The sequence below is a fragment of the Stigmatopora argus genome, chromosome 1 (genome assembly GCF_051989625.1).
Source record: "Stigmatopora argus isolate UIUO_Sarg chromosome 1, RoL_Sarg_1.0, whole genome shotgun sequence".
Lineage (NCBI taxonomy): Eukaryota > Metazoa > Chordata > Actinopteri > Syngnathiformes > Syngnathidae > Stigmatopora > Stigmatopora argus.
This window is the reverse complement of record NC_135387.1, coordinates 7,383,877-7,401,766: the sequence shown is the minus strand read 5'-3', so window position 1 is coordinate 7,401,766 and position 17,890 is coordinate 7,383,877. Positions and strand designations below refer to the sequence as shown.

The 17,890-nt window shown below is 43.1% G+C and overlaps 1 protein-coding gene and 1 long non-coding RNA gene across 2 annotated transcripts; one reads left to right on the top strand and one right to left on the bottom strand.

Moving 5' to 3' along the window:
- Positions 1-184: 184 nt before the first annotated feature.
- Positions 185-2,477, bottom strand: LOC144070865 (uncharacterized). The gene is made up of 2 exons (XR_013299474.1): positions 1,847-2,477; positions 185-1,499 (listed from the first exon to the last, which is right to left on the bottom strand). It is a non-coding gene; the product is annotated as an uncharacterized LOC144070865 (long non-coding RNA).
- asxl1 (ASXL transcriptional regulator 1) lies at positions 1,822-17,871 on the top strand. The gene is made up of 12 exons (XM_077595335.1): positions 1,822-2,245; positions 4,785-4,867; positions 5,178-5,180; positions 8,833-8,950; positions 12,102-12,279; positions 12,377-12,543; positions 12,686-12,770; positions 13,324-13,490; positions 13,674-13,770; positions 13,909-14,014; positions 14,131-15,079; positions 15,159-17,871. The coding sequence occupies exons 1-12, from the start codon at positions 2,189-2,191 to the stop codon at positions 17,553-17,555; spliced, it is 4,407 nt and encodes a 1,468-aa protein (XP_077451461.1). The 5' UTR covers positions 1,822-2,188; the 3' UTR covers positions 17,556-17,871.
- Positions 17,872-17,890: the final 19 nt, after the last annotated feature.

Here is a 17,890-nt window from a genome sequence, read left to right as displayed (position 1 = left end):
TCCGATTTCTTATCGGGGACATCCCTTAATATACATACATGTACCGTATATTCTCGCATAGACGCCGTATTTGTAACAAAACAAAAAAAGATGACTGAATCAAGGGTACGGCTTATATGCGCACAAATTAGACTTGACATGCAGGAAACTGCAAGGTGACAAAGAATGACACGCCATAACGCAAGACATTGCGGCCAAGACGGTCATTTATTTCAAAATAGAGAAAAGATAAACTGATAAAACGCGAAACAAAATTTATTTTGACGTCTATGAATGAAATTCAAGAAAAAAGAAAAAAACGTATCTTGCATAAACCATAAAAAACTCACTTACTTGTGCCTGCCATTGCTTGCTCAGGGTGCCGCCATCTTACTTTTTACCGATAGTTAAAGTTCTCTGACTGGATAGATACAAGTAGCCTTGATACATGTGTTCGTAGTGTTTACCATGTCAGCACATCCCAATAGTTGTTAAAGCTGATCGAATGTCTTGCGGTCGATCATTAAAATATCAGCCTTGATACCTGCGTAATGTGTATCTCATGCTATTATTGCATCCAGAGACTCGGACACACTTCCTGTTGTACTGCTCACGTGACTTCCTTTTTTAATTCGTCCACATGCAGGCAACAGCCTTTCGGAATGTGCAATTCAGCAGATGATCCTTCGATTCATACAGTATCTCAGAAATTCTTCAGATTTTCCCTTCGAAGTAACACATTTGTACTCCACATTTGTATTAAAACCATGAATATGGAGGTGAAAATTGTGAATCATGGGGCTTCTTATAAGACAGAAATCGTAAAATTCAAAAATTTTAAGGCAATTTTAAGTGTACGGCTTATACACGGAGGCGGTCAATATGCGAGAAAATACAGTATACATATATATATATATATATATACACATGTAAATATATAATGTGTAAATTTTCATTCATTCATTTTCTGAACCACTTTATCCTCACTAGAGTCACGGGGGGTGCTGGAGCCTATCCCAGCTCAGGCGGGTGACACCCTGTATCGGTGGACAGCAGGTCGCAGAGCACAAGCAGACGGATCACCATTCTCACTCACACCCATATCTAGGGGCAATTTAGAGTGTCTAGCTGGGATAGGCTCCAGCCTCCCTTGAGATACTTATGAGGATAATCGGTTCAGAAAATGAATGAAAATAAATGCGGGCGGCCAAGTGGGTGAGTGGTTAGCACGTCGGCCTCACAGCGGGGGTCCTGGGTTCAAATCCAGGTCGATCCACCTGCGTGGAGTTTGCATGTTCTACCCAGGCCTGCGTGGGTTTTCTCCGGGAACTCCGTTTTCCTCCCACATTCCAAAGACATGCATGGTAGGCTGATTGGACCCTAAATTGCCCCTAGGTATGAGTGTGAGTGTGAATGGTTGTCTATCTCCTTGTGCCCTACGATCGGCTGGCCGCCGATTCAGGGTGTCCTCTGCCTTTGGCCCGAAGTCAGATGGGATAGGTTCCAGCACCCCTGCGACCCTAATGAGGATTGAACAGTTCAGAAAATGAAATGATGAAAATAAATGCAGGCCAATTCCAATCCATTTTGACTGGGAGGGGCAAAAGAGCAAACATTCATTCACTCTTCACGGTCAAAATGAATTGGACGTCCATCACCGTCAATGGCAATGAAACATTCACAGCCAGTCCTCCCGTTTTCAAAGAATCGGGACGTCGAGTGGCAGACAATTATTCAATAGCATCGGTTTGGTAAGATTACAGTCCTGTACACAGAAAAGTACATATATGTGTGTATATAGCGTGTAGGATGCAAATATGTATCGGGTTACATGGTCGCTGGGTTGCAGGCCTTTAGCGGGGCTGACCTTTGACCTGGTAGTAGCGTTCCTGCGAGTCTCGCTCTGCTGCAGCACTCCAGCACAGACACAGGCAGCCTTTCCTTCCTCTCAATCGCGTTTCCTTCATGCTGCGTCGCCACAATGTCTGTTGCTCTCATTTAGTAACGGAGACCGACGTATTTCCCGCAGCAGCGACAAACACTCGGGCGTGGTAGGCGTCGCAAAGGGCTCTCAGCGCGTAAAGCCCTCGTCTTGTTTTGAGCTTCGACAGAGCCACAAGCGAGACGTAGCCGTGTTAGCATCTTGCTAAAGCGCCACCGTCGTCTTCTTCAGGGCGCTTTGTCGGAACGACAGGCCGGTGCGGGGGAAATGAAGGACAAACAAAAGAGAAAGAAGGAGCGGACCTGGGCCGAGGCTGCTCGCATGGTAAGCCGTCGATTTCCAGCCTTTGCTGGATTTTGCGGGGAGGATTTGGTGGGGGTGACTGCGTCGCGGTTGTTTTTGGATAGTCCGCTACACACAAGCAGGAAGCTAGCCTTTGGCGTTTCATTGCTCTTGTATAGTTATTGGGCACTGTTTAGGTGAGAAATGACCCAAAATGAGCCCCTCTTTTTATTTATATTATGTTATCAAAAAAGCCAGTCAGAGAAAAGAGTGTGTGACCTAAAGCGAGCGGGCTAATTGTCGCCTGTTATCTTTAGGGCTCTTTGTTTGCTAGGCGGTATGCTAGCGACTTAGCATCTTCAAAATTCTACAAGATAGACCACATCAAAGACAAAAAAGGGAGAATGTAGGGAAAATAAGACTCGTTCGTTCTCTGCGTATCTTTTCCTGGCTAATACTTTGGTATGACGTCGTGCTCAAAAGTAACAGTTTCTATAATGGTGAAGTCTAAATATATATACTATTACCTATGAAAATTAAGATTTCACATATCTTACTTTGAACATAGGTAAAAATATTCCGTTTACTCTTTGATTATTAACATTTATTAAGTATGTCTTCCTTCACCCGTGGTTGAATATCTGAGTTTATTTTTTTTGTGTCCCTGTGTGTGAGACAGCACCAGTGACCCACAAAGCAGATGATGTTAAAAACCAATTTGGCGTTCATGGCCGTCAATGGCAGCGAACGAGTTAACGAAGGGCAAAATGTGATTGTGTACTGAATTGATGTTTGGTCATACAGATGGTATTAAAGTTACTAATCAACATTGTGTTTAAATGAGGAGCTTTTACTGATTGTTGTAGATTTACAGCCAAATGCTGCATTAGATATAAAGCCACGTAATCAATTAGTGTGCTGATTAAATGTATTCATTTTTTAAAAACGAATTCTTTCTCTTCAAAGATAGGACTTTGACAGTGCAAAAATGCATTGCAGACTACATGTCCAAGATCTCCAAATGCGGTCATACCTTTACTTACTTAATTGGTTCCAGAACTTTTTTCTAAACTTGAATTTTTTTGTAAGTAGAGCAGTACTTTACATGTAAATTATGTAATTCGTTCCGCGGTCCTCAAGAAAACTACCCACTAAACAAGGGGTGGGTAAACTATTCCACAAAGGGCTGCAGTGGGTGCAAGTTTTTGTTCCCTTCCACCAATCTGGTATGTTAGATATACAATCAGTGGATTGCAGTCAGGTGCTTTTTGTTTCAGCAGGAATCTAATTGGTTAAACTGTCTGTGTTGGATCGGTTGGAACAAAAACCTGCACCCACAGCGGACCTCGGGGACCAGATTTGCCCACCCCTGCACTAAACCTTTTAAAAATGATCAGTGTCCCACTTTTGTATGAAATATGTGAGAAACAGACAAAAATGAAAGAAAATGAGAAGAAAATTATTTGTTAATGTACGTATTAAAATGAAAAGCAAGCATGCAGAAATATGTTCTATTCGTGCAGTGCTACAGGAAGCTAATGTTAGCACACAAACATACATTTAAACAACTTCAAATTATGAATTCAAAACAAGTTAGCATTAAAAAGAACTCCAAAGGACTAACAGTCTCTCGAGAAGCCATGGCAAGGAGTCGTTCTGCTTCAACAGTGTAGCGATGGTAGGAGGTTGGTTACGGCTAGTCATATTGCCTTGCTATATCAGTCAACCACACAGCACTTTCTTATCTTCTGTTTTTCGATGAATATCAGAACCCGCTTATTCATTTCATTTGCACCAATAATTTTAAAGAACTCTGTGACGACAAATGGCAGCCAAAACAGTTGTTGTGGGAGGAAGTAAAGCAGGCCGCGGAATGTTATCGGGATAATTTCAAAATAAAATAACGGATACAGGAAATAAATTTATGTTTTGTGGGATTTCGGAACTTGGATCTTGTTTTTGTATGTTGGGACGGGCATTTGCATATCAAATTTACCTAGAGGCATTCGTAAGTAAAGGTACAACTGTATATTTAATCACTGAAAAAGCAGATGCTCGATTAACCATTGCAGCTTAAAATTTTGAAATGTATTTTAGTTTTTGAGCAAATTTGCAGCTTACTAATTTGGTCAACTTCAAAGATTTTTACTTGGAACTTTTATTCATGTGTTCTTGTCGAAACTTTTATGCAGACACCTTGCTCTTTATGACTTTGCAGTGAACCGCCACCTATCTCCGAGTCACTATTGATAAATGCTCGAGTATTTAATTACTTCCAGTTTTGTGCTATTTATAACTGTTGCCGCCAATGTGTAATCAGTGACATGGAACTAATGAATTATGTACTTAATTAACTGTTCCAAGACCTTTCTGTGTATGGGCGGAGCTAAGTAAGTTTTTTTTTCCCCTTTAAACTGAGCTAGTCTGTACACGTTTTTAACTTTTAATTTAGTAGGCATTGGAAATATTAAATTGTTGAGCTGATACTATCGGTGTATCTGTTATATGCGATTAAAACATTTACACTTAAAAATCTCTGTCTTTGGAGAGTGTATTTAATGCAGTTTTGCCTTATTTGCAGGTGCTGGAGAACTTCTCCGATGCTCCCATGACCCCGAAACAAATACTTCATGTGATCCAAACCAAGGGACTTAAGGAAATGAGGTCAGACGTCCACATAATCACGCACAATAGAATTGTTATACATGTTATACATGTACTGAAATGTTTGAATTTTGCTAGTTAATATTGAAACAGTCCCAGTACACTTTTCATTCACCTACGTACATATGACCAGGACATTTTTGTATTTAAAAAAACAAAAATAATCATTTTTGTTTCTGTTTTGGTATTCTTTTCATGTTGTAATAATTTACACATCATGTTAACTGTTTTTTTTTCCTTCAATCTGTTTTTTATTCTGTTCCTCTGCTTTATTTCCATGCACTCTTTCAACCACTGATCTGCTGAACAGAAGGTATGTTATCATCTGTGCTTATATATCTGAATTTATATTCTATTTGGTACCTACCGTATTTTCACACCTATAGGGCGCACTTAAAAGTCTAAAATTTTCTCTAAAATGCTCGGTGTGTCTTCTCTGTGCACTAAATTCAATTTTTGAATGTCCCTTGCCGCTTGAGTGACTGGTTTTATTTCTTGCCGGCACGTTCCTTATTGCGATCAACCCAGCGGACTTTCACCCTAAAAATAGCCTCCCCGCGCATTCCAAGCATTAAGGTAAATCCATTCAAAACATCCCAGGGGAGTGCCAAGGCATTTGATTTCCGTGTGCTCACAGTGCTTTTAACCCCCCAAAACACTCCCAATACTCAAAGAAACAGCATATTAGAGCTATACAGAGGAAATGCCTGACGTGAATGACAACACAATGCGGGTGTGAACGCTTGGGAAATGGACTGAAGCCATGGATCGAACACAATTTAACAGCTTTGCTAACGGATGGCCAACATAGTATTGGGGAAGGCAGCGCCGCACGAGTTACGTGACAATATCAATCAAGCCTTTGATTCTCCTCGCTGTTATATCGGCATCGACAATTCATTATTGTCGATGCCGATATGACAGCGTGGATAATCAAAGGCTTGGGAGTGATGCATGTCGCAAGTTACAATGGATTGTGGATGACTGGGCTCAAGTGTTGGCCAGCACTGTTGTTTGAGCTTTCGCCATAGCTGGAATCAAATTCCCGGAATACACAAATCTGGCTGACAGTGGAGCCTAGCATGTTGAACGCCTAACTCTTTATATCAGAGTGTACCTTTACCAAAACTATCAAACTTAGTTCTGCTCGTGCTGTCTTTAACAAAATACGCTAGCGGCTAGCCTAACTTACGCTGGCGGCTAGCCTAACTTACGCTAGTGGCTAGCATAACACGCTAGCGGATAGCATAACATGCTAGTAGCTAGCACAACATAGGTACGCTAGCGGCTAGCATAACATACGCTAGCCTAGTGTCATGCTAGCGCCTTAGCGGAAGAAGCGCCCAATGAATTGACAAAAAAAAACAGAAAATATACCCAAAAATGGGACTGCGCCCTATCAACGGTGCGTTTTATAGGTGTGAAAATACGGCAAATTCTGGCAAATAAAAGACAGATTCTGTGTGTGTGTGTGTGTGTGCATGCATATAGCTGCAGCATGTCAACATTTTCCGCAAAACTGCAGCAACATAATGTATTTTTCGGACCAAGTCACACCAGCCAAAGAATATAAAATAAAGAGGGAAAAATATACATCACACTGGAGTATAAGTCGCATTTATGGGAGGGCAATATTTTATTTCATCAGAAACCAAGAACAAACATACAAAGTGACAAACAAATGGCTAAATATGAATGTGTTAACATAAGTTTTTCAAATAACAACAGCCTACAAAACAATGTAACAGGCCCTGTCTGTGGTTAGAGAGATTTTATAAAAATAAAATAAAAAAATACATAAGTCGCACTAGAGTGTTAGTCATTGGCCCAACCAAACTTTGAAGAAAAAAAACTCCCACTTATAATCCAGAAAATATGGCATTTAATGGACACTATCCACCATATCTCCTTTAAGGCCAATTAAGAACTTAAGCATTAATGTTATGTTTTCCTAATCACTGATATATTTTGAATACGTATATTTCTTGCATGTTGTAGCAAGTCATTACTCAAAAGCTTCCACTGTTCTGTGAATGAAATCGTGGCTTTTTAACAAACAAATAAATCAATGAATGTTCCAGCTTGGAAAAATGTCATACTCTAATTAGCCAAGTTAATTTAAACCCTTGAACATCAAAAGATATTTAGCTGTATATTTAAGTGTATTTATGTGTATGTATGTATGTATGTATATATATGTAAATATATACACACACACAAGAACATAATGTCATGGCTCTCGAGTTTCCAGTTATTTCTACAACTGATTTTTCTCTGATAGAGTGATTGGAACAGATACTTCTTTGTCACAAAAAACATTCATGAAGTTTGGTTCTTTTATGACTTTATTATGGGTGAACAAAAACAAGTGATCAAATCTGTTGGGTCAAAAATATACATACAGCAGCACTAATATTTGGTAACATGTCCCTTGGCCATTTTCACTTCAATTAGGCGCTTTTGGTAGCCATCCACAAGCTTCTAGTTGAATCTTTGACCAGTCCTCTTGACAGAATTGGTGAAGTTCAATTAAATTTGATGGCTTTCTGACATGGACTTGTTTCTTCAGCTTTGTCCACTAGTTCTCAATGGGGTTTAAGTCAGGACTTTGGGAAGGCCATTCGAAAACCTTAATTCTAGCCTGATTTACTCATTCCATTACCACTTTTGATGTGTGTTTGGGGTCATTGTCCTGTTGGAACACCCAACTGCGCCCAAGACCCAATCTACGGGCTGATGACTTTAGGTTATCTTGAAGAATTTGAAAGTAATCCTCCTTCATTATCCTATTTACTCTCTGTAAAGCACCAGTTACATTGGCCGCGAAACAGCCCCACAGCATAATACTACCACCACCGTGCTTGACGGTAGGCATGGTGCACTTGGGGTCAAAGGCCTCACCTTTTCTCCACCAAACATATTGCTGGCCAAACAGCTCGATTTTTGTTTCATCTGACCACAGGACTTTCCTCCAGAAGGTCTTATCTTTGTCCATGTGATCAGCAGCAAACTTCCGTCGAGCCGTAAGGTGCCGCTTTTGGAGCAAGGGCTTCCTTCTTGCACGGCAGCCTCTCAGTCCATGGAGATGCAAAACACGCTTGACTGTGGACATGGACACTGACTCCTGTGTTCGAGCAGCTTCTAATTCTGCTTTTTGGTGATTCTCGGTTGAATCTTCACCCTCCTGACCAATTTTTCTCTCAGGAGCAGGTGATAGCTTGCGTTTTCTTCCAGATCGTGGCAGTGACAAAACAGTGCCATGCACTTTATACTTACAAAGAATTGTTTGCACTGTTGGTCTTGGGACCTGCAGCTGCTTTGAAATGGCTCCAAGTGACTTTCCTGACTTGTTCAAGTCAAGGATTCGCTTTTTCAGATCAATGCTGAGCTCCTTTGACTTTCCCATTGTAACGTTTGTGGGCGTTTGCATCCAATGAGCCCTATTTAAATGGCCTCAGAGAAGTCACCAGCTGTAGTCACTCATAATCACTCACAAGAAGTCAAGAGGCCATGCTATGAAGCTCATTTCACTGACACAACTTTCTAAGTCACCAACATTGCTAATTCGTGTTGCTGTATGTATATTTTTGACCCAGCAGATTTGATCACTTTCTGTTAACCCATAATAAAGTCATAAAAGAACCAAACTTCATGAATGTTTTTTGTGACAAAGAAGTATCTGTTCCAATCACTCTATCAGAGAAAAATCTGAGTTGTACAAATAACTGGAAACTCAAGAGAGCCATGACATTATGTTCTTAAGTGTATGTAAACTTTTGACCACAACTGTATATTTTGCTGCTGTTGACAGTGCTAGGCATCCACTTAATTTAACCTGGTAGAATTGGCAGTGATCATTCAAATGTAACATGAGAGGTTGACCAATTTACATTGAGTCATGTAGTGATGTTCACCCAAATACTTACTGACTGGTGACACAAGTTTGTATTGTCTTTTTTATGCAGTGGTACAGCACCTTTAGCCTGCCTAGTCACAATGCTTCACTCCCAGGTGAGGGGAGATCGGGTCAAGAACAGCATCTTCTTTAAGCTACCTGGGCGGATGAGCCTTTTCACCCTAAAGGTATGTAGACAATTGTCCTTCCACTTAAAAAAATGGATTTTACTCTCCTATTTGCTGGATTCTAGTCAAAACAAGTGTGATGTTCTGTATGATCTCAGCCTTCCATCATCACAATTATTTACAGGGATTTCCTCTTGAAAGCAAAGCAGCCAACCATAAATTTGTTGGGGGAAAACAAACAAAAAAAGTGAAAAATTTTTCCCCCCTCACATAATTATAACCCATTTATTAACAATACTTAAACATAGTATTAGAAAAAGGCTCAGTCTTGAAATACAGTTAAAAGAAAGGAAAGAAAAGAAAAAAAATCCCCCCTCACATAATTATAACCCATTTATTAACAATACTTAAACAAAGTATTAGAAAAAGGCTCAATCTTAAAATACAGTTAAAAGAAAGGAAAGAAAATTTCAGTGCAATGTCACAGAGCTTGGACAGGTTTGTTCACTTATCGACCATAAGTTGTCGCCATTGCAATTTCAACAGAAAGGGAAAGACAGTATTTTGATTGGGTGCAACTCAGAAGAATTTTGTACAACAATTGGGGGGCTGTACCCAAAATGTTCATCTTTGTGTCTTTTTGGAGGAAATTGTTAAAAGCCAATTGCCTTGCGATTTACATTTTTAACACATTAGCTGCAAAGGAGAGTGACAGACGTCTCCACCCTCCAACTTCACAGTGACAGACGTGGACGGCTACTACTTATACATTCATTTAAATTCACACAGAAACATGAAAAGAGAGAGCCTATTTTTGGCCTCTATCATCGTCGTTTCATATGTGGAATTTACTTGGCGAGCCGACATATAAAACAGGGGGCCGTGCATGTTTACCACAGTGTTAAGTTGTCGACTGTATGCATAGGACGGACGGTAAATGCAGTAATACACGACCGCCACTCGCTTCCGTTCACTTTGCTGACGGCTTGTTGAAAGGTTGGATGCATGCTATTCATGCCTACAAGTGTCTCAAAACTCTTTTTGGCACATTCTCTGCCTCAGTCTTTCATTGTGGAAATGGACGGGGGCAAGAAAAGACTAGTGGCCCACAAAACAAACCCAAAAAAATCCTCTTATATCAAGTAGTTGATAAAAGGAAGTGGATTAACCTCAGTATTAGTGACAAATTGGAATTTGTTAAGAGATCAGCTAGGTCCATGGCACACTACTCTGAAGGACCACAATGATTATGGCACTGAAGTTAAGGTAAAAACACTGACTCCTCCCATGCTTTAGTTGTTGATTCATTGTTTTGTGTATTATTAAAGTATTGTATAATTGTATATGATATCAGTACACTTTGAACAGCACACTAAGCTAATTTAGCAGTTGTGAGTTAATGAACAATAATTGGGTAAAGTATCGATGTAATCATCATACGAATTTTAAATAATTAATAGTGGGAAAAATTGCGAAGTAGTGAATTCACGATAAGTGAAGACGCGATAATCAAGGGATTACTGTAACTTGAATTGAATTATATCTGAAGGACACCCTTCAGAATAATAAGAGGATTTGCAACCAATTTACTGTTTCAAATCGTAAAATAACAGTTAACTCAATTACATTATTCACCGTTCACAAAATGCTGTTTTTACTAACAAGCAAAATAAGAACATTTTAAAACAGAAATTTGTTCTCTGGATGCACAAATGTGAATTGGTAAAATAGGGTCCATTTTAAGATGGTTAAATAGGCTTTTAATGTAGCAAAAAATCAAATCAAATAAATATACTGAACTGTGGCTCAGATACTAATTGATCACCTGGAACATGGGTTACCAACATCTCCAGGGGTGTTGGACCGGTCCTCAAAAGGGCCGCTGTGAGTGCAGGTTTTCATTCCAACTGAACAAGAAGAACCTTTTCCAAGTGTAATCAGTTGATTAAAGTCAGGTGATATGTATTTTAGAAGACACCTAATTGGTTAAACTGTCGGCACTGGATCGGTTGGAACAAAGACCAGGAGCCGCTGCGGCCCTCTGCGGAATCGGTTTGAGACCCCTTAATTCTAACCTAAGTATTATCAGTTCCCCTCTACCAGTTTGTGTTGGACAGCTGAAGCAGTAACATTTGGCATATGAAGACATGTCAGACCAAGAACATTTTAAATGAGCCTGTCCGAATTGTGGCTTTAATTCCCTCCTGTTCTTCGTTGGCAGGAGTGGCACTCTTCTGCTGATGTGCTATGCATTCAGACATACCCTTCTGCATACTACCTTGGTTCTAACAGGTGGTATAATATGTATATTTTCTATCAGCTTGAACCCGTCTGGCCATTCTCCTATGCCATCAATAAGGCATTTTCACTCAGCGGACTGCTATTTACTGGATATTTTCGATTTTAAAATAATCTGAAGTTTTGTGTGAAAATCCCAGTAAATCACCAGTTTCTAAAAAAATACTCAGCCCAGCCCGCCTGGAACTAACAGCCATGCTACACTCAACGTCATGCAAATCACCTTTTTAACGTATTGACTTTTAGGTGGCCCTGATCATATCAACATCCCTAAATGCATTATGCTGCTGCCACTTAAACAAGCAATTTCATATTTGTGTTAACTGGCAGCTAACTTTGTGTTACTCATATTGGACAAGATTTACGTACTGTTGTTGTGTTATGAAGTATGAGTTCGTTTAAAGGTCAGTTAATCCCAAAAAGTGGTTGCATACATGCCCCTACACACCCAGGACACCAGTCTTCACCAGCGGCAAAGGGCGGGGAACGGTCGTTCGCAGCATTTTAATTGGAATTTTCCTGCTCTTTGATCTTCTGGAAGTACTGGTAACTGTTTTGGTCATGTCTGAAGACTCACCAAACATTTATGGCAAGATTAGAAAAAGTAATCTTTACTTTAAAACTATTTGCCTGAGCACAATCTAAAGCTTAGATGCAGCTAGTTTTCAACATTCATTTTACTGTCTATAACTGAATTGATTTAATTTTTTACTATTCGGAATAGAATGGGCAGTAATCCCAATCAGTTTATATTAATTGGTCCTTACACTTTTGAACAGAATCAGCATAAATGCAAAAATGTTAGGTGAAAAGGTTTGTTTCCAGCCTTCAATAGCTTAATGTCTGTTTTGCTGTTCTCATAAAGTAGGTGATCAACTTTCTATGTACTCTTTGATGTCTGTCTGACTTGTAGAAGAACGCCTTGCAGTGGACAAAGACATCAGAGTCTGAAACACCATCTGAGCTAGTGAGCAGTGCTGCAACCCCTACCTCTAGCAACACCTCCCTTACAGAGAATGCAGCAGGTGGCCCCACCGAGATCACTGAGCAGGAGAGCTCCAACTCCACTGAAACCACTGCTTCAAATTTGGGTAAAAATAAAAAAATAAACTACAGATGATTTACTTTTTCTCTTGACTCGTGCCATATGGGATACTGTACTGAGTCTTCCCTTGTTCTGATCTACAGCCTCAACAGATGAAACTTCATCCAGTGTTCCCAGGGCCACAGAACTACAAACTACCAACCAGCCTCAAACCCGTCTCAGTAGAGCGGCAGGATTACAGGGTCGGACTGACACTCAGCAGGTCCAACACGTTCAGCACACACAGACCAGGCTAAGCCGTTCCCGGCAGGTCAGGGACCATTTTTGAAAAATAAATTATTCTGTCTGTTTGTTTGGATTCAGTGCCAGATGATCAGAGATAAAGTTTATTTTATTTCTTGGGTCCAATCCACCACCGCTGTCTCACACTACCATCGTCTTTGCTCCCATAGTCAGGGAGACAGCGTAAGAAAGCAGTGATGATGCCACGTGTTGTTCTCACTCCTCTTAAAGTTAACGGAGAGCACGTACCATCAGGTAAGCCTTCCTCTTATACGATAAGAGATAATTGAATAAGATTTTTTACTGTTTCAGTGACAATGAATTGCTATTCAAAAATTAACACTTAAGATCTTTAACACTTTTTAGAGCAAGTGACAAGTTCTAATAATTTAACTAAACATAAATACTAGCAAATATTTTCATTTTTTTATTGATTTATTAAGGGCCACAATAGGTGCACGTTTATGTTCCAACTGATCAGCACGTACTGTTTAACCAATGAGACGACATCTGAAACAAGCAGGGCCTGGCTGCAAATAAAAGTGATTACAGTTTTAAGACACCGGATTGATTAAAATGTATCTCCTTCATTGGTTGGAACAAAAAACAGCACCCACTGTGGCCGTTGAGGACTGGTTTGGACACCTGTGTTCTAAGGAGTAACCATAGTTTGAGCGTGAAAGGGTTAAATTAATCTGTGGAAGCAGTGAGTTTTGTAATTCTGTGACTAGTAATAACAATGACTTCCAGATGCTAAAGTTAGCCTGCGCTCGCTTAACGATGTGCTTTTTTTTTTTTACATTTTCAGGACCAATGAAGAGGAGTCGAGGAGGGGTGGATGTGGATTTTGAAACACCTGGTTCCATTCTTGTCAACACCAACATCAGGGCTCTCATTAATGTTAGAACCTTTTCAGCATTCCCAGCCCACTCACAGCAGCAGCTGCTGCAGCTTTTGCCAGAAGTGGACCGCCAGGTAACCTGTTTTTTTGTTTAGTTTTTTTGTGCTAACACTACCATGTTTTCCTATGATCTGATGGCACTTATGCAAGAACATTGCAATCCAGGACTCTAGTTCTATACCATTAATCTAGCTGGGATACCTATACTGTATTTATTTCTATTTTTCTGATGTACTACATTTTGTGTACTTGTGTAGATTGGACCAGATGGAATGGCCAGACTAAGTAGTTCAGCCCTCAACAATGAATTTTTTACACATGCCTCCCAAAGCTGGAAAGAGCGGTTAGCTGAGGGTAAGTATTTCCTCCAATAGGAAAAGACAGCCCTTTTGTTTTCAGGAATCAATCAAACTTTAGGGCTCCCAATTCAAATTGATTAAACCACCATTAATGGCAGCCAATAAAATAAAAAATTCTGTTTTATTTATTTAGGGGAGTTCACTCACGAAATGCAGGTCCGGTTCCGGCAGGAAATGGAGAAGGAGAAAAAGGTTGAGGTGTGGAAAGAAAAGTTTTTTGAGGAGTACCATGGACAAAAGTAAGACATTCCCCAGTCGAGATCCCAATTCTTTTTTTAAATGTGTATTTTGCATATATGACTTTCATCAATCTTAGTGATCCAATCCCACTCAAACACTGGATGTGTACCTGCAGGTCTGGCCTGACGAGAGAGGAATCCCTTAAGCTCACAATGGCTGACGCGAGTGAAGTAGCGACAAGTGTCCTGGATAGTGACAGTGTCTCTGTGGTGTCAACCGGTGCCCCTAAGAGACGCAGTGTGGGTCGTCGAAGGAGAGATGGTAGAATGAGACGACGCACCAGAGCTGATCTGCGTCGCAGGGCCCGCCGCACCCTCTGCAAAACCAGTTCCCCGGTCCTGCAGTCTGCAGAAGCTGCTGAGGAAGTTGGTCCTTTGGAAACCTCCACAGTCTCTATTGGCTCTCCCTTGTCCGAAAGTACAGTCGTTCAAGGGGAGGTGGTGCTACAAGCCGAATGTGACGAGGAGGTCCAACCGGACGACATCTCCATTGAACAAAAAACCCCGACGCCCGAACCAGTGCTACTGCCGGCCCCGACACCAACTCCGATTCCCTGTCCGGCGTCCACCAGCGACGAGAAAGAACCAATCATTTCAGGCTGCCTGCTCCCGGAAGAGGTTACGCCTGTATTGGCTTCCACCTCATCCCCTTCGTCGTCGTCTTCCTCAGACTCCTCACCTTCATCCTCACCGTCCTCAGCTTCTGATCAACAGGGAGCATTTACCACTGGCTTGGACTCTTCTTCCTCCTCTTCAGTATCGTCCGGTGCCGCGGTCACTACGGATCACCTGGATGACACTGCGTCTGTGGTAACCTCTGTCACAGGCGGCACAGCCACCAGCAGTCGTGAGAGCAGTCCCTCAGACAGCCCAGCTGACACCCCCACTTCCAGCGCTCAGCACAAAGAACAGAAGAGAAGGCCCGATGAAGCCCGGGCCTTCTCCAGCTTCCCCGAAAAGAGGCCGCGCTTGAATGACCAGCAGTCCTTTCGTACCACAATTGACAGGGTCCATTCAGAGAAACCGCAGCCGACAACAGAGGAACCCAAGGTGCCTCCAATCCGGGTAAGATCATTCTCCAAAGCCTTTCAATCCTATAAATATGAGTACAAAGTCTACATACTTTTGTTTTTGTCTGCCACAGATTCAACTGTCCAGAATCAAACCACCCTGGATCAAAGGCCACTCCACCTACCAGATCTGTCCCCGCATCGTGCCCCCTGGGGAGGCCTCGCGGAGGTCGGGGACGGGGGGCGCGCGGACGCTGGCAGACATCAAAGCCCGTGCACAGCAAGCCCGAGCCCAGCGAGAAGCCGCTGCTGCTGTTGCAGCCTCTGCCGAAGGGTCAGGGCCGAACAGGGTCCGGTTGCGGCCTGCTGCTGGGTTACCGGATTGCAACAGTGGGCAGAGAGCACAAGAACACCCAGGACCGATTGAGCCGGGAGGAGGCAGCGGAAGAAGGGGAGGTGGTGGTGGGACACAGGAGCAGGGAAAGACTTCTGAAACGGATTCGTCTGGAACACAACTACAGCATCCCAATGTAGAAAGCAAAACTCTGCCTTCGCCTTCCCCACCTGCTACCTCAACCTCCACGGTATCGGAGAAGCCGCAGACGGCAAGCCCTCCTCAAAAAACCCAGGGAGATGCGAGTCCAACGTCAGCCAAAGGCCACACTCCATCCAACAGACCCACGGGCCAAGCGACTGACCTTCCCTCTCAAGAAACTGACACCACCTCGCCTGCTAGGAAAAGCAAGATTGCCGCGTACGCTACTTCCCCTTTGGAGAGGCTCGACCAGGCAAGAGAAAAAAGGCCTCTCGCTCCAACCTCCATCCCCGATTCCCTTCCCAGGTTTGGGGCTCAGGGTGTTGTTGTACAGAAGCTGGTCAGATCCGCGACACCCGCAGATCTTGAACACCAACCCGACGGATGTGTAGGTGGTGTCATTCAGCACGCTTCTCATCACGAGGACTCGCAGGATACCGACACTGACTCGGCGACACAGCGAGCGGAAGAATCGCCTCACGTGGAGTCTTCGGGGAGAGATGACGACGCCGGGATACACAGCGATTCCACAGAAACCGCTTCAGACTGTGAGAATGAGAGCAATGTGGACGAGCAGCTGACTGAGCCAGATTGGTGTTCACCAACGAGAGGCCACAGAAGAATGCAAGAAGCCGTTTGCAGCCCCCCTCGCACCCGGCAACCAGTAATCCGAGGCAACGAGTCCAATCGCCACGGCCAGACCGTCATTCAGCCGTGTTTTTCGAACAGCATGCCTCACCCCTTGCAAACACTGCCCTTTTCCCAAGATCGCCACAACGTTGTAGTCAAAGTCAAACTTGTAGACGATCGCCAGTGCTCTAAACGGGGCTCGCTGGAAGAAGACCATAATGGACGTATTAAACCTACCTATCCTTCTAGTGTTTCTGGGGACTCAAAGAAACTGTCCACTTTGACAAGACCGCTGTCCAGCGTGGAAGCCAACAACCCCTTGGTGACGCAACTTCTACAAGGGAGTCTTCCTCTGGATAAAGTGTTACCCCCACACTCTGCCGACAGGCTAGAAATCAGTCGATCGACAGGACCCCAGCGAAGACCCTCCAACAGGGCCGAGCCGCCAGAAGAAACGTCCGCTACTCAGAAAAGCTATCCAGTTTCCTGTTTAATCGAGACCCCAAATACATCACAGTATCAGTCTCAGCAGGCTTCCGGAGCCGTCCCGGTCATCACCTCTCCGCCATTCCCCACGAACTCCCCAAGCAAGTCAAACCATTGCGCGGAAGCGGCAAATAGCAAAGAGTTATCGGTCCATCAGCCCTCGCAAGGGCCTGTCCCAGACAGGAATCAGTCGGCAAACAGGAGCGTAGCGAACGGACCGTCTCCACGTCCCGCAGACCCTTGTCCCGCCGAAGGTGTGCCTAGTCTGAAGATCAACCGGCGAGCCCCGCAGGCCCAGATCCCTCTCCCCAGTCAACAGGAGCCGGCGCCTGTCCCCAAGGTAAAGTCTGAAATCGCCTCAAAGCCATCTTGTCAGGCTCTCGCGAAAACATCCGTTGTGGTCACCAAGAAAGAGCCTATGAATTCCATGGACGGCTACCCCAGCGGTGGGGCAATGGAGGGACTCCTCAACATGGAGATGAACCTGTCTCGAATGGCAAAAAACGAGCTGAGCAAAGCTCCGTACTCATCCAGTTATCACTCGCCCCCTGCGTCGCTCCCCTTTCAGCTCTATGGGAAAATTTCCAAGAAGGGTGGGGGTCTCGGAGGCGTCAGCTACACGGCCAATGTGTCCGTGATGGACAATACAGGCTTCTCCCGGAACGTGGCGGATGGCGTACTCCAGCTGCGCCCTCGTTTGGCCTCCAGTCAGGCCACGCTCAGCATCCAGACCTTTACTGACAGTACGGCCGAGGAGGTTTCGCTCAAGTGCTCCTGTCGCCTCAAAGCTATGATCATGTGCCAAGGCTGCGGGGCCTTCTGCCACGATGATTGCATCGGGCCCTCCAAGCTGTGTGTGTCTTGTCTGGTAGTGAGATAATTTGTCGGTGGGCTGCAGTTACCGTGGATCCAGCTCAACAGGCAAGATTTGTCGTGTATATTATGACTGGGCTGTTTGTTTTTGTTGCACATTTTCAGATTTTCTTTTTAGCTGTAATTATATATTATTGATATTCTTTTTATTGACTATTAATATTATTTGGAGGCACGGTTTCTCGCTAACATTTTGGTCATCACGCCTCAAACATTTACCTCATGTTGTTCCACCAGCCGTTATTAGGTGGCCATAGTTTTTTGGTTCATGTCTCTGCGCAAAGAAATATTTTTTTAAACCATTAAAAGAGTGAAGAACAGTCGTTTTTTGTTTGTTTGGTT